General features: G+C 37.4%; 1 protein-coding gene across 1 annotated transcript in view; it reads left to right on the top strand.

The window, feature by feature from the left end:
• The window catches only part of mcu (mitochondrial calcium uniporter), a 97,556-nt gene extending 75,780 nt beyond the window's left edge, over positions 1 to 21,776 (top strand). The window contains exons 3-9 of the mRNA XM_056249634.1: positions 1,570 to 1,633; positions 10,793 to 10,963; positions 12,122 to 12,226; positions 12,319 to 12,479; positions 19,301 to 19,504; positions 19,625 to 19,741; positions 21,566 to 21,776. Coding sequence (XP_056105609.1) covers positions 1,570 to 1,633; positions 10,793 to 10,963; positions 12,122 to 12,226; positions 12,319 to 12,479; positions 19,301 to 19,504; positions 19,625 to 19,741; positions 21,566 to 21,646 — 903 coding nt within the window. The 3' untranslated portion in view covers positions 21,647 to 21,776. The remainder of the gene's footprint in view (positions 1 to 1,569; positions 1,634 to 10,792; positions 10,964 to 12,121; positions 12,227 to 12,318; positions 12,480 to 19,300; positions 19,505 to 19,624; positions 19,742 to 21,565) is intronic.
• The last annotated feature ends 3,171 nt before the right edge of the window (positions 21,777 to 24,947 follow it).

Here is a 24,947-nt window from a genome sequence, read left to right as displayed (position 1 = left end):
CTGGACAAAAGTTAACCTATAGCTTTGAAAGTAAAGAAGAATATACAGCCTGTATAAACGAGAGCTTTTGTTAGGATTTTTCATTGTGGCAGATAGCAGTTATATTTTTTGTAGCGTGTGGTGTGGTCAGGTCCGCGATTGTGACTGTTACTATGGACCTAGGACAGAGCTCCTCACTTTTTGCAGTTAAAAAAAAATCACTTAATTTTCAAAGAATTGTATTATTATTATAGTTTTATGTATTTTTGATGTTTTTTCGTTGTTGTTTTATAAATGCTCTATGACAATTGTTAAAAAATGTTCAATAAAAACATCGCGTCTTTTTTTTTTTTTTTTTTTTTTTAAGTCGACTAATCGTTGCGCAGGACAAGACTTTGGTCGACTAAGGATTTCTTTGGTTGACTACAGCCCTAGAAGATATTTTTAATGAAATCGGAGAGCTTTTTGTCCCTCCATTGACAGCCTACGCAACTACCACTTACTCTATTTCGCTCTTTAAATTTCGCTGAGCAATGGTAAATGTGACTGCACCTTTAATGGGATAGGGCATAAAGGCATCATTTATCACCCTTCATGTTGCACTTTCTTTAGTTGAACATTAATGGAAAAATAAGTTTTGAAGAACATCCTGGCCATTCTTTTCAATACAATTAAAGTAACTAGGGAACGGGAATTGTTCGGACCAGTTTGGTGGACTGGATCAGTTGATTCATTGAATAGATCTGACTCAGATTGTCAACATTAACTGTGGATAATGACTGGCTCAGTCAGTTTCTCACACAATGCTATCATATGAAGACTTGGATATATAGTGCAAAATGTCATATGGGCCATTTGTATGATACTTTTTTTTGTCATTTTGGAGAATGACAACCCCTGTTCCCTTCTACTCCCATTGTACTGGAAAGAGTGATCTGGATATTCTATAAAAATTAACCGTTTGTGTTCTACATAAAAAAAGTCAGGTAACAGGTTTAAAATGACAAAGTAAACAATAACCAAATTTCCATTTTGTGTGAACTATTCCCTCAACTAGTCCCTATTCCCTGACTACTGTTGTTGTTTCATTTACCCAGAGTATGGACCTTAGTCACTTTCGTTCTTTATCGCACCTTAAAAATAAGAACTCAAAATGGTTTGACAGCTTTATATTTTCCATGATTCAGTCAGTGGTTCCTGAATTGGTTTAGTGGTACTCCAAACACGCCTCTGTGTTTGTGTGTATCCTTTGTGTACATGTTCAATACCAGTGTGTTGCTCAGTGCCAACCCCCATCACATTTCCGAGACAAAACATTTCCATTTATCCCCTAAAGGATTGTTTTAGATCAGACACACACTGTAACGCATACAGCAACTACTCGAAATGAAAAAAAGCCCATCTGTGATCTCAACACTGTCATATCTCACACTCTGCAGTCAGACAAGCCTGGACGAATGGGGAATGTCTACTATAATATAAACAGAGTAGAATGTGCAAGCAGTTTAGTAAGAATGTTTGTGTAGCTGTACTGCTTAATAAGATTCAACAACAAATTACCTCCTTTTCTCTCTCTCTCTCTTGTTGTAGGGCTGGAAGGGCTCCCCCTCATGGCAGGGTCAAAGACTACTGTGTTCATCCTCTTCTACAGAAGGTGAGTGTTCATGTTCATGTTGTTTATTTGAAAACATGCAAATACATGTGGGTTTTTGCATCACTGAGATGGTTTACAAACTAGTGCTCTGCTGTAACCGCCTATTTATGGGTCTCAGAAGCGTGTTCTCCATTTGGTTTTCTCTTAAGACATTTCAGAAAATTGTTTAATAAAGAGTTCAAAGCCTTGAACCAAACCAACAAGCTAGCTCTGAGAACTTACCGTATACTCAACAAATAATAATTGACATGGAAGTAAATATTTGAACATCTGGGAGAAAAGACTAAGTAACTTAAAGCTCCAGTCCGTAACTTTTTTAAGTTAAAAATAATCCAAAATAATTATATTAAAAAAAACTTATTCTGCCAGTGGTCAAAACTATCTGCTTGCCATAGCTAGATTCAAAACGGTTAGCTTGTAATAATGATTTTAATTCCAGTGGTACTGGTGGGTTTCCGCGGGAAATTCGAGCATGTCTTTGCGTCATGACGTCACACCCGTACACATAAAGAAGGAGTTTCGGCTAGCCGGCTATACTGCGCGTGACGAGATGTTTAGATGTATAGGCTTTTCTCGCAGCACTTTACATGATTAAACTTATGGCATCCAGAAAGATCCAAACAACAATCATCAGTGTCAACTGGAGATTCAGCAGTTATAAAACCCAAAAGACTTCGTACTTCGGATTTAAGGTGGCTAGAGAAAGAGAAAGAAACCGTCTCATGCGAACACAAGGATTTAAACATCGGCGGGGCTTTTGAAAAGTGCGTGAACTCCGTGTTTTGAAGGGGTTCAAAACGGAAAAAGAGACGGCTTTTTTCTGCTGAACAAGTAAGACATTTCAATAGTTCAATCGTGTAACAGTAACGTTTTCTTAATTCACACAGTTATGGAGTTTCCTTTGTTGTGCCTTTCTCGTTTTGCTATTATGGAGAATATGAATTCTGAACTACACAGGTAACCATAAAACACATTAAATTTAACATTAGTCACGCTATGCTGATGTGATGTTGTTAACATGAATTTGAGAACAAAGTAGGCTATAATTTGCACGGTTGCTGTAAATCGCGTTGATTAAATCTAACGAAGCTTATCATGTCGAATGCTTTTTCCCCCTTAGTTGGTCAGAACAAAAATGGATGTTACTTACTTGTTCAGAAGACATTTTCTTATGAAAATTCTTATGTTGGTCAAACTTTCAAAAAGTGAATCTGTGATTCTGTATGACAGTATCCACACAGCGCGGTGACTGACAGCAGCACTCGCCTCAAAGCACTGTGTTCATCCGCGCTGTTTCATACAACCCACGTAAAGATGATAATTCCGCGAATCACTGCAGTTACAGATTTCGAACAGACAGATGGCGACCAAGAGGAAAAGTTACGGACTGGAGCTTTAATGTAACAAACTTAGTTGTATCAATTGCAAGTGTAATCAAATTAAATTGAGTCTAATTTGTATTTCTACTACTGTCTTTTATGCTCTACATATCCCAAAATGCCTTAACTAGTTAGCCATTTTCTTTGCGTCGGGACGATCTGTCGTCGATCTGTCATCTCGTATAGTGTGTCGGTGGACAACAACAATGTCACGTCAGAAAGACTAGCATGTTTATTTTTTTTCTGGTCCTCTACGATGGGTTCCATCACATCTGTGAAGTTGAACAATAAGAGCACAGACGCTCTTCCGTACACACCTTTCAAATATTGTGAAACGAAAGAGAGACGTTGGTATTGGTTGCTATTAAGTGAAATTATACAATATGCCTTTATGATGTTTCCTCGAGTGAAAACACAACAGAGTGAAAAAAGATAAATGCTGATTATGGATTCGATCAATAGCCTCTTTTCCATCGTCTGAACGGTTCTGAGAACTGTAAGCAATGGTTCCAGTTATATTTCCACTTGAGCTTGGTTTGGCACGGCACTATTACCAACCGTTCTCGGCCTGAACTTCTTAGCACGGTTAGCCATACCCACGTGTAGTGACATCGCCACTCAGGATTGGTCACTTGTCTGTTGCCTGGCTGCCAGTTTCTCTGTACATGGCCAAGCGTGCTATTTGAGCGAAGATAACGCAAGTTCATGAAATTAAAAGAAACATCTGAATAAATGCTGGCGGTAAGATAACACGCCACTTCGGTAGTTTGTTTATGCTCTTGTTTCCGGAAGTCAGTCGCTAGTTCCACCTTCTCTATGACATCACGCACATCGTTAAAGATGACAAGTGATGATTAGTCGGGAAACAACATGTAGTCTGACATGTTTAAGAGTCAAAATCGCATAATCTGACACACTGACTAGCTTAACAGACAAAAATATTGTGTAGTCTGAACCTGGCATTAATCGACACTACTGTAGAGTCAGAAGCAATTCCCATTTCTATATAGGATTGTTGTTCAGGATGTGACTTTTCTTCACTTTTTAGGGCGTAGTATAAGTAGGCGAATTGGGACTCAGCGTGTTTTACACACCTGTCTCTGCAAACGTTTTCCAAACAGGTTTTTATCATTATGTAATGTAGGAACTTTGACTCATTAGCTGCTTTTACATGCACCCAAATCACCCAGATTAGCCTCTTTTCTACCGTCAGGCCAAACCGTTTTTGTTGCTTAACTCGTGGCGATCTGACCTAGCCGGTATGGATATGGTTTTATTTTCCACTCTGGGGAAAATCTTTGGAATGTAATTCAAATGCGTCAGTCATTGCTTGTGTAACGCAAGAGTTGTTTCTTTTAATTTTATTATTAACTTGCGTTATCTTCGCTCAAATAGCACGCTTGGCCATGTACAGAGAAACTGGCAGCCAGGCAACAGACAAGTGACCAATCCTGAGTGGCGATGTCACTACACGTGGGTATGGCTAACCGTGCTAAGAAGTTCAGGCCGAGAACGGTTGGTAATAGTGCCGTGCCAAACCAAGCTCAAGTGGAAATATAACTGAAACCATTTCTTACAGTTCTCAGAACCGTTCAGCCCGACGATGGAAAAGAGGCTATTGATCGAATCCATAATCAGATTGATGGCTCAATCAGACTGAAAGCCTTCACATAAACACCTCAATCAATCCAATTGAGGTCAATCCGAATGAAATTTCGATCGGATTGAAATGGGTGTTGTAGACCTGAAATAATCTGATCAACAGGGAAAAAAATCAAGCATGTAAATGACTCCCGGACGAAGGCTTGTATGTAGAAAAGTGTTTGAATAGTGTTGATTATGACCAAGCCATAGAAATAAAGGCTTTTTAACTTTTCTAAAGAGAGTGCCTTGGATGTTCCTGATGATTTCTACATGTTTTTTCTATCCAAAGAGCACCTCAAACTTATTCACTTGAGTCCAGGAAGCGCTTCTCTACAGACATTTGTTCATGTAAATGCTTGAATTTGTCTATTTTCTCAATCAGATTCAAAAATACCTTGCACACTTATGAACATGCATGTTTGTTTACTTCTTGTGTCTTACAAACTGGCCAGTGGAGGAGACTGAATATTTACTGTTTGCTAAAAAAGCTCTTCTGACATGCACTTTCAGCCTTTTCTAAAGAGAAAGCTGACATTTATTTATGCTTATGGTAGCTCCGGTGACATTATCACGGTTGCTTTCTCTGATTCTGTACGCCATGACTGGAATACATGTAGTGCACAAGTAAATAATACATGAATACAAGTAAATAATGCATTAAAATGACTGCATGTAAACAGGATTTTTATTTGCTTAAAACTGAATGTTTATCTTTCTGGATGACATATACCCAACATCTCAGCAGTAGATTTTACATTTTCACAAGTTTCTAATTTTGGAAATGTGACTTCACTTGGCATTCTGTTGCATTTTCCAAATTGACTTTCGGAGTTAGAATGGAATGCAAGTTTTGGCTAGTTCAGTTAACCCCGTGCTGTTGAATGCCATAACTTAGCCGTTATTTGGATACAAATGCTGTTCACCATTTATGAGCATTCAAAAATAGATATGTATTATGATTACTGTCATTAAGATGAATGAGAAAGCTAATAAATGGCACTCTCTCATACCTCTATGAACTCAGCACGTAGTGCTTTGTGGGTAATGTAGTTCTGTTGCCCCAACTACAATGCTTTAGAGTAGACCTGACTGGATGGGTGAGGGGGTCAGTCTGCATGAGGAGAGCAATGCATCTCTGTGGCACTTAGATAGATTATACCCAGCAGGTCAGGAGAGGTGAAGACATAGAGAGGAGTATGAATGTGGACTGTTAAATCTGTGCACTGAAGAGAGAGTGATTTACCTCACAGCGGATTTTAATAACAGTTGGATCATGACACGCTGCATCAGAGCAGCTGATTCAAAGCTTTAATGCCGTCTGTGATCTTCTGTACTTTAGCTGGCTCACTAAAGACTCAATACACATACATCCTGACCAGTGTTGAGGAAAATAACTCGCCAGGCTACAATATACTCAGTGTCATTCAAGCTGATTTTTTCTTTTTTTTTGATTTACAAATAGAATTACCTAATTTAAGCTATATAATAGGCCAATGTCTTTTTAATTAAATTCTAAAATCAGAGAAGCACAATCTCAGTTAGGGGAATTGCAGCTTACTAGAACACACACTGTCTACAGCTAATAAAACAGAAAAGATCCTGAGTGATCATTGAAATAAACCTTCTGAATGAACCAATTTGCTAAAATGAATCTTCCAATATTAAAGTTAGTTTAAAGCGTTTCCCTGAAACTCATCCTGAATAAAATAAGGCCATATGGAGTCCCCCCAAGTTCCATTTTAATTTGGATTATTAGGTGTTCAAGCACGAAGTGCTGAAAACCTATTGTATTTGTACTGATTTTTATTATTATTATTATTATTATTATTCTTCTGCCGTAAAACGCATCGTGCAGAACAAACCGTAAGTGCTGGAGCTCTGAAACTTTGTCAGATGGTAGTACAAAAATCGAGGAGAGCCTCAGAAAGTATGACCCCGATTGGCCTATAGGTGGCGCTACAGCAATCAATTGCGCGAAACTGCTCGTAACTCCTAAACCGTATGTCGTAGACTCAAGTGTCTTATATCATTGGAAAGCTGGAGGCCTGAAGAACAAAACGTATATCTCCGATTTCATTTCCGGTATGCAAATTTTTCCGCCATTTTGAATTTTGTCAAAAACCTACTTTTGCGAACTAGTCCCTGGTTTTTCGCCCGATCAAAACCAGACAAATGCATACATGTTCTCTGGAGTCTGAATATCAATATTCATTGAAAAAAAGTTGAATTTTCGATTCACGGTCGCTAGGGGGAGAAATATGATCGTTGTGGGAGGAGCCTATTTTACTAAAATGGCTATAACACGAGAAAGAAATTAGATATCTTCACCAAACTTGGAACACATGTGTATGAGTTCAATCTGAGGTCACAGTAAAAAAATCGCGTCGACCTAACACTAGGTGGCGCTATAACACACAAAAAACCTAAATGGGGCTATGACAACCTGACCGTTAGTCCGATTGACTTGAAAATTGGTATGCAGTGTCTTGGTCCAAGGTGCCATGTATGTGTATGAGGAAATTGGCGTAACTAAAAAAACATGGCCGCCATCGGCCAATGAATTTGAGCACCTATTAGACGAGGTTAACGGAGGCCAATCGGAACGAAACTCGATGGGCATGTTCGACTCATGGCCAAAGAGGTCTGTAAGAGTTTTGAAAGAAATTGGCCACTAGTGGGCGCTAACGAGTTTTACGGCTCTGTAATCACGTGGTGTTGCACACATCCCCAAAATATGCATATCATTTGATACATCTCCTCAGGTTGAACAACTTTGCCTCTAGAACCATTGCTGTCAATCAAATCGTTCATTAAATATTCACGAATATGTTAAAAACCTACTTTTGCAAACTAGTCCCTGGATTTTCGCCCGATCGGAACCAGACCAGTCTAGGACAATTCTCTGGACTCTCTAGATCAATAATCATTGAAAAAAAGTTGAACTTTGCCCTTTGGTTTACTGTAACAGGGTCATTTATAAGAAGGGGCGTGTCAAAACACACTCAAAAGCCTATAAATCATAAATAAAAACTCAGAACTTCACAAAAATTGGTGAGCATATGTGACATAACATCATGAACATGCATGAAAAGTTTCATGGAGATCAGACAATAGGTGGCGCTATAACAGTTGAAAAGGTTTAAAACCATGTATTTCCTATGGTAAATTGCCTGTATTGGCTGTAAATGGTCTTTTCCATCTATGATCGTATAATTTTCATATCTTAATTTTTAAAACCAGTGCAGTACAATTATCTGCACTCTCTAGATAAATAATTATCAGAAAAGGTATAATTACTTCATTTGGATGGCTATAATAGGGTCACTTCAATATGTAGCCTTGACCAAATGTCCCCAAAAACCTATATCTCTTCAATGAATGCTCAGATCTTCTTAAAAAAAGGTCAGGACATATCATTCTAAACAAGCTTGACAAATTTTAGACAGATCGGACAAAATTTGCCTCTATAACAGTTAAAAAGGTGAAAATGTTATGAATATAGTGGCATATTAAGCCAATAAGTGGTGTTTTACTGCCCCCTGCTGTTTAAAATAGTAATTTTGTCATAATGCTGACTATCATTGTTCTATAATTCATGTTTAGAATTAACATAATCACTATTTTAACATTTACAATCACATTTAGTCAAAATTCATTGTCACATTGACAAATGTGAACCCTGAATGAGACAGTTTAATCTACAATAGAATGTGTGTGTGTGTGTGTGTGTGTGTAGTCCCATGTTTCTGAATAAATTCTGATTAATCTGATTAATAGCTTGCAAAGACATTAAATGCTTATAGACCATTAAAATATATTTTCATAATGACTTTGTGTGTGTGTGTGTGTGTGTGTGTGTGAGCAAATGTCTACATATGAGTGCAAAAGCACCTGTGAAAACACTTTATTAATAAGTAGAATGGCCAGCAGAGGGCAGTAGAAGACCACTTATTGGCTCACTCTCATTTTGACACACTTGATTTTCAACAGTAAATCAAAGCACTAAAGCAAACCAGTTTTTCCATGTTAACTATTATAACACAATCATTTTTTGTCAGAGTTTATCACTTCATTTTTATTGGCACTTCACATCAATGCAGCAATGTGGTAAATCATGGTAAATCACCATAGAAACATGGTAAATCATAGTAAAAAATACTATTACATGGTGTATCATGGCAAATCATTCTAGAATGTGGTATATCATGGTAAATCATCCTATAACATGGTAAATCATGGTAAACTATGTTAAATCATGCTAGATTCATGGTAAATCATACTGGAACATGGTAGATCATGAAAAATCACACTAAATTTGGTATATCATGGTAAATCATGCTAAAACATGGTCTATTCCATCTATGATGTCAATGGTTAAATGCTTGCTACATAAAACTTAATGTCTTTTGATGCTTTTGTGCTTAACGGCCTTAAAGGCCTTAACTGCTTGAACACCGCTAAATGCTGCTAGCAGCTTTAATTATACTTTGTTTTTAATGTTTTGATACAATTTAAATAATCAAAAAAGGGTTTCTAATTAGTTGAATTTTTAAATTGTAATCTTTTTATTAAAAAAAAATATATACTTTAACAGTATGGCTGAAATGCATTTTTTTATTCTGTGTGGTCTTTTTACATTTTTCTAAGTTCTGTTTTTATTTTATTTAATACAAATTAACATGAAACTTTAATCATTTAAATAATGTTTTAAGATGCAAATCAAATTAATAAAAAGAAATTTGGCAAACAAAGTGCTGCACATCAGAAGTTCACCCAAAAACTAAAATTCTGTCATTTTCTCACTTCTATGGAAGTCAATGGAGCCCATCAACTGTTTAGTTACCCCTATTCTTCAAAATATCATCTTTTGTGTACAGCCGAAGAAATAAATTCATTAAGGTTTGGAACGACTTGAGTGTGAGTAAATGATGATTCACACAGAAACACGCAAAACATTCAGACTTCATATTTAAATAGTCTTTTCACATAATCAGAAACGAGTGTATATCTCATCTTATTCATTCCTTTTTTATGACTGGATTCCGCAATTCCATCCGCATTTTCTGCATAGTGGAAATCATAGGGTCCTAATGAAACTACAGCCCTGCACATGCCCCTGACAAATGCTCTTTGAGTCATGGTGCCAAAGCCACTGACCCATCTTTCGTCCCGCTCGTTTCGATGTGAAAAGGCAGTTCTGAGAAAGAAATAAAATGCCTCTGCACTAGCCCCTTTAACCGACTGGTCTCACTCTCAAACCAGGAATTCATTCTGGCGAAGCTGATGCAGAACAAAGCCAGACTGCATAATACTAGTTTGCTCCCATTATAATCACTGAAGCTGTCTGCACTGGAAATGTGTTCAGTTGACACACATCCAGTACGTAATTTGAATCACATCGCTCCAGCCACTTTATTTTCCCAGTCTGTCTAAAATGAAATCATTTTATTTAGATTTAGGAAGAGTAGGATCCATCACCAAGTGAGTGACACTTGAAATGACTCCAGTCTTCATCATCCAGAGACATCAGATCTCACTGCAGAGCATCACGGACCCCCTCAGACTCCTTAAACTTAACGACTGCAGTAATGAGGCAGTATATAATGGGACGCTGCCAGCCCCTTGGCGAATACGGCTTACGAAGGGCTCTGGATCAGAACTGTACAGTCTACAGGACAGCTCGCAGGGACAGGAGATGCACTGACAATAAACTGTGATTTACAATGACATCCAATGACACCACAGTGGCCGGCTTTGCTGTTCGCTCTGGAGATCAACATAACTTGACCGGCAGGACCGTTGTAATGCTGCAGTCGTGTGGTGAAAACTCCCATCATTCAACAAGGCCCTGTTGTTCCCCCTTACGGTCACTACAATACTGCCCCCTGCTGGCCATCAACTCCTCTATGGTCCCTTACACACTCCAATACACACTCTCAGCACTCCAAATCTTTCTTTTGCCATTTAAAAGTCTAAGAAACTTGCTTGGCAGTTGTTCTTTCTGTGGCACAGTTCAAAATCATCCAAAGGCTCTAGCCCTAGACACTTGATTAGCTAAGGAAAGGATACATAAAATGCTTGTACGATTTGGTTACTCCACATCTAACGACCATTTCTTTGGCTATTGTGTCCGCAGACGTTACGGTGGTGTATCAGAACGGATTGCCGGTGATATCCATACGTCTGCCGTCCCGACGAGAACTCTGCCAGTTCACCCTCAAACCCTTGAGCAACACAGTGGGCGTTTTCCTTCAGCAGCTGCAGGCCGAGGACAGGGGCATCGATAGAGTCGCCATCTACTCTGAAGGTACAGTACATCTCTGACACTACTGTGGTTTTCTTCGCATTAGAAGCTGATTTGTCTGTGGATGGTGTGTATACAAGTACAGCAAAACTCTAATAACTGGCTAAAATCAGCTTGTAATATGTTAATGGACAGATTGACTAAACAGGGCAAATTAGCGTGAGAGCGTAATTGCAAAACGGCGCAGATGGGAGTGGAAAGTTCTGCGCATGATCTACTGACGTGAAGATGCGTACATTAAAGAACACAGACGCAGTCAGATCATTTCCACAATGACCAACGCAAAGACGTGCTTTTTTTGGGCGGTAAATAATGGCGCAAAAACCAGTACATTGACTAGCGCAAACCTTAGTAAATCACCTTGCGTGATTCATTTAAATACTCCCCTCCCATAAATGTTGCGTCTTAAAGGGAAACTCCTACAAATGCAATAATGTCAGCCGCAAAAATAACCCTTTCAACGGCTTTTCAGCGCTCATTTTCCACTGCGTGTCTTTAGTAAATCCTGACAGTAGTTTTTTAACGCTAAAAGAGGGTTTGCGCTGGAACAAGCTGTTTGTAAATCTGGCTAGATCTTTACTGTCACATTAATTTAAAGCACCCCTGCTCACTAAAAGCATACCTCTAACGTAAGTGTACAGACAATACAATGATAACTGAGTTTTCACTTTTGGGTGACCTATCCCTTTAAGAATAGTTAATGTATTGTGCATGTAAATACCGTCATTGTTCGCAGTTCTAAGGGCAAAATTAAATGAAAATTTAAGTTATTATCACTTTGCGTTTTGTAGTTTAATCCACACATCGCAGTTGAATTTGTGGCTTTATCTGAAGTGTTTAATTGATAGTACATCTTTAATCTAATTGAGGAACATTAATCATTTGTTCTCTGTGCAAACTGCATGTCTGCTCCGTTTCAAGCTCAATTATTCCCGTGTGAGAGGTGCTTGAGCCTGTAGATGAGTGAGAGAGGTAATCCGCTGTCTTGACTGGAAAAAAACTTCTCTTCCTGATGAGCATACTAACACACAGCAGGAAAACCTTTGTGATAAGCATTTAGATTGGCTCTCGTATTTCACAACCATTTCAGAGAGAGGATTGCGGTTGAGACTGTACACTTTCAAGCACCTCTAATTTCCCTCTCTTTCTCTCTCTCTGTAGATGGAGCAAGGATAGCGTCCTCTACAGGGATTGACATTTTACTAATGGACAGCTTTAAGCTAGTCATAAATGACACAACACACCTGGTGCAGCCACCCAGGAGAGGTGAGTTTGCCCTGCTGCATTGTGGGTCATTATGTGCAAAACTTTGCAGAGGTCCAGAAGAGTTTTTGATATTCTGTTGGCATCCATTGCAGATCTGCTACCGCACGAGGACGCAGAACGATTGAACGACGTCAAGCTCTTGGTGCAGCAGCTCTACAGCACTCTGCGCATAGAGCATCATCAGCTGACCAAAGAGAGAGAGCTGATTGGACGACTGGAGGACCTCAACTCGGAGCTCCAGCCCTTGGAGAAGGTGTGTTGTGTTATATGTCAAAATATGTCATGTTGACATTAAAAACGGGACTAATTTATTGGCCTCATTCTGAAAGTCTTTTTATTTATTTTTTTTTATTTTTTTTTATACAGTTTTAGTCTATTTTGCACAAAAAGAACGTAGGCACACACAGGTGTCCTGTGGAAGTCGTTTCCACCTCAGAGTAAACAAATAAAAAAGGTTACGGTAAGAAAGTAGCAATTTTAGGAAATGAAGTTGCATTACGGAAAAAGCCACATTGCAAGATATAAAGTTACAATTACAAGAAACTAAAGCCCTGTTCAGACGGTAATTGTTTCTCATAGGGATGTAAGGCATTTGCAACATTTACAGGGGTTAGTCGGTCATTTTATTGTCTGAATACAAAATGTCGCTCTCTTCTCCCACCACCCGCATAAAAATCCCTGGCTGAATTACCTATTGTTTTTTGACACACACCAAGGTCATGTGATAATATAAACTGCCGTCCAAATCCACATTTTGGAGTTTGCAAGAAGAGATCGATTCAAAATTCCCCATTTAAATCCTTTTTGACCACTGCCGAGCACCGTACGCGCGGTAACTGTTGCGCTTCGTGGAAGTTTGCATTTTAAAGATGTACACTTTTATTCGGGCAACTGAAATGCTGGAAAGTACAACCCCATTTCCAGAAAAGTTTAGACATTTTCTAAAATCCAATAAAATCGAGAATCTGGGATTTGTTAATTTTCTTGAACCTTTATTTAACTGACGAAAGGACAAAGAAAAGATTTCCAATGTTCTCACTAACCAACTTAATTCCATTTTGTAAATATAAACAAATTTGGATTTTGATGGCTGCAACACACTCTAAAAAAGTTGGGACAGGGGCAAAGTAAAAGTGAAAAGATTATTGAATATTCAAATTAAGCTGATTTGAAACAGTCCACAATGTCAGATGAACTGGTGACCGGTGAGGGTGTCGTGATTGGGTATAAAAGGAGCATCCACCCAAGGGCTCTGTCTTTGCAAGCAAAGATGGGTCATGGCTCAGCACATTTGTGCCAAATTTCGTGAGAGAATTGTCAAACAAAACAAAATCGCATTTCTCAATGCAAGATTGAATAGAATTGATGTTTTTCACCATCTACCATACATAATATTGTGGTTCGTAGGATCACAGAACTGGCTCCTCAACCGTAAATAAATGACCATCTGAAGTCATGAGTTTTATCACTGAGGTGCCATGCTCATTTTTACAGACGTCCATAAGAAACAATTACCATCAGAATAGGGCTATAGTCACAATTTCAAAAGGCATATTTAGTCACGGAGAATGATATAAAGTTGCAATTATGAGAAACAATTACAGCTGCAAGACATACAGTATGTGTCGCAGTAATAGTTGTTAATAGCAACGTGCGATATAAAGTCACAGATATTTTTTGTGCTCTGTGGCAGCTTCAGGCTTCCATTTGTATCCAGCAATGCTACACCGTTAAAAAAAATCAACTTTATGCAAATGAGCATACATGTGATCCGACAGCTGAAGTGTAGACAGTGGAGCTCTCTTGATTCATCTTCTGTCAAAGAAAATGGAGAAGTTAATGTGACTGTAAGCAGTTTCCCTGCTCTGTATGATTCGTCTCTGCCCACATGCAGAGATATAATAATAATAAGTCATACATGCATTATAAACTGCTGATGTTTGTGTACATAGTCTTTTCCCTGCATTATGTAAATTTACAGTATAGATCAAGATCAACCAACATCTCATTTGTGATCAGATTTTCAAAAGCTATGGCCAGTAGTAGTTTACCAATATCCTTATAGCATCCAGTAGCAGAACAGCCAGTATGATCAAGAACACGGGACAAAACCTCAAAAAGTTGCATTCATCTGAGGAGACGAGCACAGAACCAGTGTACTGTACACTCGCTGCTGTTTGGATCAGTGGACGGTACACTGGTTCTGTGCTCGTCTCTTCAGATGAATGCAACTTTTTGAGGTTTGCAGGCATGTCTAACTTTTGGCTGTTACTGAACATCTAAAAATGTATGTAAAAATGTGACATTATGAATTTATGTACTCCATTTCTTATTAGTTTCACCAACCGCTAAAGCGCACACACAGGATTGTGGGATATCACAGGCAGGAAACATCTAAAGTGATACTAACACACATTATCTGATCACAGCTGATGACAGCTGATAATTAATCTGAAAGTCTAATTGCACAGTAGATTGATTGTGGAATAGAGACTTTTTACACACTGAGAGATGCATAAATACGGCTAATTTTGTAATTGCAAAGTTCTGCTCAAGTCAACTGAGACTTGCCTTCGGATTTTTTGTTTGTTTGTTTGTTTTGTTCTTCCAGCATTAACCTAATAACGCAAACAACAATTTCATTGAAAGCATTGACCGCTCCACTGACTTTTAAATGGACTACAGTTTCTTTTGCATTGTATGATTATTATTATTATTTTTTTTCTGCAAGGATCAAAAAGACGTATTTAGTCTTAAAAAGGAGGGCGCAAAATAGACTAAAATAGCAACAAACAAAAACTTGCTTCCAGTTTGAGGAAATTAACATGCCCAGGCGAAAAAGACGTACAATTAAGTGTATTAAAAATGTACTTAAATATGTTTTTAGTACAATACAAATATAATGTAATGCATTTTTAATACACTTAATTGTACGTCTTTTTCACCTGGGTATTTTGGATTTACACTTAGCTATTTGGTAACACTTTATAATAAGTACAGTAATAAAGTATTTGCATATAATTTTTTAACTATTAGTTTATAGTTTTATATATATATATATATATATATATATATATATATATATATATATATATATATATATATATATATATATATATATATATATATATATATATATATGGGCTGTCAAATGACTAATCACGATTAATCGCATCCAAAATAAAAGTTTGTGTTAACATAATATATGTGTGTGTACTGTGTATAATTATTTTGTATATAAATGCACACATATATCATTGATTCTTGAGAGTCGGGACAAAACATGTCCCACAAAGAAAAGTCTAATTTATAGCAAAAATGAAGAAATTCATCATGTATGACAAACTTACAAAGTTAAATCTAGAGGAATTGTATATACCTATCTGATTTTTAGAATAAACTTTTTTATCTTTTTGGGGAAAAGTTGTTAAAATGTATGGTCTGTGGTTAGATGGTCCATGTTATTGCACTTGTCCTCAGCAAGAGGTTACAATATTAACCATCCCAAAAAACTTTAAAAAAGCTCTACAATTGTGAAAACATATATATCAAATAAAAAATAAGGGGTATAAATATAAAAAACAATGCATGAAGTGAACATCAAACAATATTTTCCATAAATATTTGCCTATTAAAGTTGTGTCCTCAGTTTCTGTCAACCCCGTCAGATTTTTTCATAAAGCTCTTTAAATCAGGAAATAGCATGGTCAGCTATATCCTTGAGGACCCCTTTTCATCTCCCTGTCTGTGGTGAATGCAGCACTACCACACATGCTCTGGAAAGGTGTACATTTTTTTATATTTTAGACAAACAATGTCAATATTCCTATGGTCACAGCTGGACCATGTCAATACCATCTTTCTGTTAAGATACTTTTTTTAAACCATAGTGGATTGAATTTAAGCATTTTAGTGAGGTTATTGGGACAGCTAGCAACTGAGGAAAAACTACCTAGCTGCAGTGTACAATACATGTTTTGGCAGGAAAATACATGCCCTTACGTCAACTCCGTCAGACGTCAACTCCGTCAGGTTCTATGTCTGACGGAGTTGACCTGTAAGCTGACGGAGTTGACAAATCCACCAATAACCTCTTAATGTGCGAATATAATATTATTTGTGAATATAGTGAAGGGTTAAACTGTTATTTCAGGGTTTTATTTACACATAAATGCACATACATAGCATGCATTACATTATTTAACCATACGCATGTCCGACGCCTGCTGCTCAAGGCATAAGCACAGGTTAGACAAAAATGAAATCTTAAGTAAGCTAATTGAACCTGATTCTAAGCTACAGATTGTGTGGTGCAATATTGTTGTCAAGGAATGTCAATTTAAGATCACACCCAGTATAAAGTAGGCAGTGCAGGGCAATCACACATCCAACACACCCAAACACACACATACGCGCACACACACACACACACACACACACACACACACACACACACACACACACACACACACACACACACACACACACACACACACGCCACTTTAAAGTAAATGGCTACTTACAAAGGAGGAAAGGAAGAGGAGAAGAGGTGGATGAGAAAAAGTAGAGCAGGAAGTGGTATAGGGGAGGTAGATGAAAACAAAGGGGGAGGAGGGCCCCTGGTTTCCCTTATTGTTTTTTTTTTTTGTGAAAGTTGGAAACGGTGTAATTTATAATAGTTGGAAACGGTGTATGCGCTTATAGTTTGCTTTACAGTAAGTTCAATACTCTAATAACAAGGAGTAGTTTTAGTAGTAGTTTAAAGAGCACATCTGTTCAATAATCACAATGCACACATATTTTTTGTCAACACCGTCATATCTTCATCAACACCGTCAGTTTTTCATCAACACCGTCAGTTTTTCATCAACACCGTCAGTTTTTCATCAACACCGTCAGATCTTCATCAACAGCGTTGGATGTATGTTTTTGTTTTTGTAATTTTTTTGGGGGAAAAAATTCTTCCTTCAGTTTATGTTGTTTTTGTAATAAAGGACCATCTGATCTACATCATCTTATGTTTTATTTATTTAAGGAATTTGTTTTTACAATATTGAAATTAAAATCAAAGTTTGGAAATGCAAATATTTAGAAATCTGAGTTTTCAGAATAGTGTGAAATCACAACTTAAGTTTATATATTGTATTTTTTTTACATATCAGAGTAACTAAACACTATTACAATATACTTCAGAAATTTAGTTTCTTTTTGGATTGGAAGAATTAAAATTGTATACTTTTTAGTGTGTTTGACGGAGTTGACACAAATCCAGTTCTGAAGGGAAACATGCTTATTTGTTAAAAATGTGTTTTTATTTAGAACCTGTTCCTTTACATGGTTAAATAGCTAAGACCTTTCTCTGCAGAAACATACAACTCTAATTGAAATAGTGTGTATTTTTTTTTAAAGTTTTTTAAAACGTATTTTGTCCCGACTCTCAAGAATCAGTGATATATATTTAAGAAAAATGTTATTTATATATAAAATGTTTATATTTATAGAAAATATATATATTTTCTATAAATATAAACATTTTATATATAAATAACATATTTTTCTTAAATATATACACTACCGTTCAAAAGTTTGGGGTCGGTACGATTTTAAATACTTTTAAAAGAATTCTCTTCTGCTAACCATGGCTGCGCTTATTTGATTAAAAATACAACAATCAGTTATATTATTAAATATTATTCCAGTGTAAATCAGCTGATTTCTGTGTGAATATATAGTAAAGTGTAATTTATTCCTGTGATCAAAGCTGAATTTTCAGCAACATTTATTATTATTATCAATGTTGAAACAGTTGTTGGTCTGTCAGTTGTACAGTTTTTTTTTTTTTTTTTTTTTTTTTTTTTTTTGGATTCTTTGATGAATAGGAAGTTCAAAAGAACAGCATTTGTTTGAAATAGAATCTTTTGTAACATTATAAATGTCTTTACTGTCCTTGATAAATAAAAGTATTGATTTCTTTTTACTCCAAAAAATAAAAATAAAATTCTCACTGACCCCAAACTTTTGAACGGTAGTGTATATGTGTGCATATAGGCTACATTCAGTCTATATACAGTATATACATGCAAATATTTCTTAAATACACATGCATGTGTGGGTATTTATGTATTAAAAATAATTATACACAGTACACACATTTATTATGTAAACACAAACTTTTATTTTGGATGCGATTAATCGCGATTAATCGTTTGACAGCCCTAATATTCATAGTTAATATATAAATATGCTTACTATATATATACGCATGTATTTTCAGCATCATTACTCCAGTCTTCAGTATCACATGATCCTTCAGAAATCATTCTAATATGCTGATTTTCTGCTCAAGAAACATTTCTTATTATTATCAATGTAAAAAACTGTTGCGTTGCGCTGCTTCATAGTGTTTATGAAAACCATGATGCACTATTATTAAAAATAAATAAATAAATGAATACTTATATTCAACAAGGATGCATTAAATTGTTTCAAGTGACAGTAAAGTAATATTACTGCATATATTAATATTAAATGTATATTGTTACAAAAGATTTTCATTTCAAATAAACACTGTTCTTTTGAACTTTCTATTCATCAAAGAATTAATCACAGTTTACACAAAAGTGTTAAGCAGCACAACTGTTTTAACATTGATAATAATAATAACCATTATTATTAAATGAGCACTGTTAATAATTCATAATACCGGTTATTGAGCATTAAATCAGCATATAAGAATGATTTCTGAAAGATTATGTGACGCTGAAGACTGGAGTAATGATGCTGAATATTCAGCCTTGCCATCACGGAAATATATTTTACATATAAATGTATATAATCTATTTTATATATAAATATACATAATCCCATGTCGTTAATAAGGTGTAAAGAAAAGCACTTCAAATGTATAAACCGTTTTAAACATAAGCCATAAGAAATTCTTGTTAATGATTTGTCATTTTACTTTTCAACATGTAGCAAAACATGGCACAAATCTTAGCTGAGAACCACTGTACTGTAATGCTAAAATCCTATTTTTTAGATGTTTGTAAAATCGAATGTAATCTCCTTTCTCAGGTTAAAGAAGAACTCTGTAAGAAAGCCGAGCGCAGGACTACGTGGGTGCTGTGGGGTGGGATGGCTTACATGGCCACACAATTTGGCATTTTGGCACGGCTGACCTGGTGGGAGTACTCATGGGACATCATGGAGCCCGTCACGTATTTTATCACCTACGGCACTGCCATGGCGATGTATGCTTACTTCGTGCTGACACGTCAGGTGAGCAGCTCCAGCTCTTTATCTCTAGATCATTGGAAATTCATAATGTCCCTGTGAATACAAAGGTGCCGAAGCGGCTGGAGATCCGTCTAACCTCTCTGCCGTCGTTCTCTCACACAGGAATATCTTTACCCAGACGCCAGGGACAGACAGTACCTGCTGTTCTTTCATAAGGGAGCGAAGAGAACACGCTTTGACATTGAGAAGTACAACAAACTGAAGGATGCGATTGCCGATGTAAGCTAGTGCACAAACAAACAAACATCATCACTCTTTTCAGTCTCTTAAAGGAACAGTTCACCCAGAAATGAAAACTGTCATTATGTACTCACTAGACGTGGTGATTTGGTAATATGGTTTGTCACAGTAAATAATATGTACAATTTGGTATGGTGGACATTTAATAATACAGTGAATCAGTAAGGGGATAATGTAGATCCAGCTGGTGGTTATCGCAGAATAAACCCCAATCAAATAAGTAAATAATTAGACACGAAATATTGACTTGACTTGAAATATTTTATTAGCTCTTTAAACGCAAAACTTCCGCGAAGAAAGAAGTTGCTAGCAAGCGGCAAGTTCAAACTAGTCGGACATTTAAGGGATACGGTACATACCACTATAATGAATGGTGACTGTAGAAAGCAAAAGCCGAATCCTGGACATTTTGGGCGATCTAGAAATCCCGTCCGGACACATTTTTTTAGGTCCAAAAAGAGGACATGTCCGGGAAAAGGGGGATGTATGGTCACTCTAGACAGTAGTCCTTTTCCCCCTGAACTTAGCACACACCGAACCGAACTGAAACAGTGAATGTAAAACAATGATACACACCAAACTGTGAGTAATTTGAACCGTTACACCCCTAACTGATGATAAGAATCCTTATTAATAATTGAGCATCAAATCAGCATATTAGAATGAATTCTGAAGGAACATTTAACACTGCATAGTCTTCACTGTATAAATTAAACATAGATTAATCCTCATTAAAGTTACAAAAGTTATTCAGTCAAAGGCGGCGAGGGATTTTTCTCAGGGTAGATGGCAGCAGGTATATATTAGGCTGCTGTCACTTTAAGAGCTAATGTGCAGATCCAATATACTGATGCACGTGTGCAGACATGCACTTTCTCAACTGTTTATGTTCACTTATGTTCAGGATACTCATGAATACGGGCATTTTTAAGCGCAAGAAGACATGAAAGAGAGTAAATTCAGTATTCACGCGCTGTCTTGAGATGCTGATTTCTGGGCATCTCACTTCGGATATTTGCGCACAGGAAACTTCCCACACAGGGAGTAACGAATTGAGTTCACTTTTACGTCTTCTTGCGCTTGAATATTGCTTAAACTTTCGCGACGATGCAGCACTGGCCTGTAAACTGTCCCGAGTTTCATGTTCTCACAAAATTGTTGATGTTACCAGCCAACTTGTGAATGACACCGTTACATAAGCCGCGTTTCCCCCAAAATTACCCCGAACAATTTTTCCAAAGAACTTTTTTCCCCCAGACCTGTTGCTTTTTGCATTTCCACTGCGGTTTTAAGTACCGTGAAGATTAGGCAAATTACTCGGCATGACTTAGGCAAATTGGTTGAAATGAAATTTTTATCAACCAATCAGAATGCAGCTTGAACTCAATCTATCAGAGTGTTCAGTGCCAAAGTCCCAGCCCTGAAAGTTCCTGAACTTTGAAAAGGACTCGCAAGCAGGGACTCTGAGGGGGGGCGGGGGATTTTGACCCGGAACTTCATTTAGACCCTGGTTCCTGCGGTCGAAACACACTAGGGGCTTTCGCACCGGAGGAACCTTTTCAAAGTTCCTAGAACTATTGGCGGAAGTACCCGGATTTTGGCGTCTCATTTGGAGTTTGGCGAGTGTTCATTTTAGCCATCTGTCAAAAAAACCAACTTTATGGGTTACATGGATTACTTTTAAGAATGTTATGGTGCGTGTAATTTTTGAAGCTCTTATTTTTTTAAAGCTTCTGATTGCTGTCTGTTTTTGTTGTACGGAAAAGAGCAGTGTGAACATTTTCTCCAACATCTTTTCCTCAGACGGAGTTGGATCTAAAGCGTCTACGAGACCCGCTGCAGTTGCACCTCCCTGTCCAGGAAATCAATACCAGCAAGGACTGATGAGAACGTGAAGCCCTTTCTGCCTCTCGCTCTTATTTCATTCACTTCTGCCTCTTTGCGTTTCGTTTTCTGTCTGTCTTTTTGTGTTTTGTTTTTATCTCTACAACCTCAATGAAAAACCATATCCACAGCAAGCTTCTGAGATTAATTATTCTCCTTTTTGTTGTTTTCTTTAATTTGGTAAGTCTATGCAGAGGAGAAGAGATACAATTAAATGAAATGGCAAAACTACATCCATGAACGGATGACAGATGCTTGCGGATCAGGCGCCCTCGTACCGCTACAGGACCACACAGAGAAACACAGCTACTTCAGACAGGAAGTTGGTAGACTGGGATTCAAACAGTACATCGCTATGAGACAATGACCCCACGTCTTGCATGGGACACAGACTCTGAGGTCTAAAAACCATCTGCCCTCGGGTTGAACAGTTTTTTTTTTGTTGTTTTTTCCACATTGGAGTACTGCTGATATCCCTAACTCTGACACTTTGCAGAAGAGATTTCGGGATGTGGTGCTCTTTTCCATCTCGGGAAAAGATCCGTTTACCATCGAAACCAGTCCTCTTGTGGCTGAAACGCTGCATTGACACCTGTGCCCAAGAGCCTAAGCTTGATTCCTTTCTCGCTTCCTGTGCGGACATGTTAAGAGCTGAAGGCAGACCTAACAGCTAAAATATCACTGTGTGTTCTATTATTCCAAAAAGAAAAAAAGAATCAAAGAAATGTTGGCACTTTTTTTAAAAGCCATATTATGTTTATTATAATGATGAAAAAAAAGAGAAAGAAATGAGTAGAAACCTTTTCTTTTACTCATTATTAGATGACTTTATTTGTATTTTAACCATGCCACCAGACATTACACACCTGCAGATGCTCTGATACTTTATTTTCCGAGATTCCCATCATCAAACGACGCTCAAATAGTTTCTTTCTTTCTTCAGAAATATGATGCACCCGTACACACTCCATCAGTTTTACATTGTGATGGGAAACGCACATACACATGCTCGCTTGGCAGATGGATCCTTTTTTCAAAAGGTCGCCTCTTTTCTCTATAAATCTTTGGAAACATCATCAAATGGCATTTTCCCACAGTGCCTCACAGCATCTGCTGCAGCGTGCTTGTTACTAAACACCTGTTTATCAGACGCATTTCCTCATCGAACGGTCTCAAGGCAGGTCACTGTGTAAAATGCGATTTCTTTTTCTTGAAAAAAGGTTCTGGACGCAATCAATTTCCCATCAGTCATGTGGCGTTTTTAGCTGCATATATCTGCCTCGATATGCCAAGTCTTCTGGAACGTGCAGAGATTGTGTAATATTTTAGATCTAGAATTAGCGTGTGTTTTGCACACTTCGTGGCATGCTATAGAGAGAGATCGTCGCATCCTTTGTCTATATGTGCTATCTTTAGCCGACAGGCCTTAGCAATGATTCTGGCTGGGTTGAGCTGATCATCAACATCATTTATATATTATATTAATTATACAATTATGAAAACAGAGTTTCCCTGTGTTTCGACAGAGGTGGTCACCCAGACTGTTTGAATCTGAGGGATGTGAAATCAACTTGATCCTTTGATGTTTGATGTTCTCTAAAAAAAATCACGTTTTTTAGGCCATTATCCTGACCCATAATCTTGTTGTCTCTTAAGGGTATTCCCTACGCACTCGGACCCCATCAGAGAAATAGCTCTGTGAGTCTATAACAGAAGTCCGTCCATTATGTCAAACTGTCCATGTTTGTGCTTATGGTCGTCATCAAGCGTTTTTGAAGCCATGTTTGTGTCTCTAGAGGCGGATAGGGCACAAGAGTTTCAAATTCCCTTAGAAGCAGCATGTCTTCATTCTTACTGTGTGTTCAAATATTACAGGGTGAGACTCCAGCCTACAGCTTTGAAAGAAAGAACATTAAAAAGATAGTTCATCCACAAATTTTCTTTGAAACTAAAAAAAACAACTATATTATACACTATATACAGCGCTGCAGTGATGAAGTATTTGTGTATGATAACCCGGACGTAAGCATCACCTTCGTAAACTCGACAAAAACTTTCTTCTCAGTGTGATGTCCCTGACAAACCCCAACATTGTTAGAGATGTTGGGTTAGGGTTAGTTCACCAAAAAATGAAAATGATGTCCTTGTTTGCTCACCCTCATGTCTGAAGATATTTTTAATAAGATCTGAGAGATTTCTGTCCCTCCTTTGACGGTCTACGCAACTACCATTTTGATGCTTCAAAAAGTCCATAAAGAGATCTTAAAACGAATCCATATGAATCGGGTGGTTTAGTCCAAATTTTCTGTAGAGGCTCGATCGCTTTATGTGACGAACAGATTGAATTTAGGCTTTTATTCACATATAAACATTGATCAGCAAACATAAACAGAAGCTCAACCGTACTTGCTTGAAAACGAGAACAATCCTCATTGGTTCTTGCTGAAGCTCAAACGTGCTGCGTAACACTAGAATGAAGCTCATTGGTTCTCGCACGTCCATCAAACATGTTTGAGCTTCTGTTTACCATATCTAATGTGTGGGTTGATGAATGTACATATGTGAATAAGAGACTAAATTGAATCTGTTCATCATATAAACTGTTCTTGTCTCTGCAAGAATTGGACTAAACCGCTCAAGTGATATGGATTGGATTTTTCGAAGAAGAACTTGCGGATTTAGAACAACATGAGCGTTATAAATGATGCCAGAATTATCACTTTTGGGTGAACTAGCCCTTTAAACTATATCAGCAATACCCCTTATGTCGTCAAATAAAACGTAAAAATGTTTTGAGCTTGTGTTCACCACAGACTTTATTCCAGGCATTTAACCAAAACCCCATTGACTTTAGGACAGTGGAACTGGGACTTGACCCACAAAATACGTCACCCCTGCAGCACTCAACTCCAAGTCTTCTGAAGCCGTACAGTACAACAGCTCTGAGGAACAGAATGAAATCTTTTCCCTTCCCCCAAAGCTCTGAAATGTCAGTCATGTTCTGATTCAAACACTGATGTTAGTTGACCCAAAAATAAAAAATTGTACTTATTTTCTCGCCCTCATGTCATTCCAAACCCATTCATCTTCGAAACCCAAATGATTGTTAATATTCTCTCAGCATTTTCGTCCATTCATTGAAAGTTCATGCAACCAAAACTTTGATGCATCAAAAAGACACTGTAAATCCATGTGAATCGAGGTTCAATCCAAGTCTTCTGATGAGACACGATTGCGTGACATGATGAACTGATTTCATTTAGGCTTTTATTAATATATATATACAGCACACATACATGGG

Source organism: Rhinichthys klamathensis, unplaced genomic scaffold, assembly GCF_029890125.1.
Source record: "Rhinichthys klamathensis goyatoka isolate OS25496 unplaced genomic scaffold, OSU_Roscu_1.1 h1tg000003l_1, whole genome shotgun sequence".
NCBI classification, from domain to species: Eukaryota; Metazoa; Chordata; class Actinopteri; order Cypriniformes; family Leuciscidae; genus Rhinichthys; species Rhinichthys klamathensis.
Note: the sequence above shows the minus strand (reverse complement) of the source record. Positions and strands in the feature narration are given on the sequence as shown.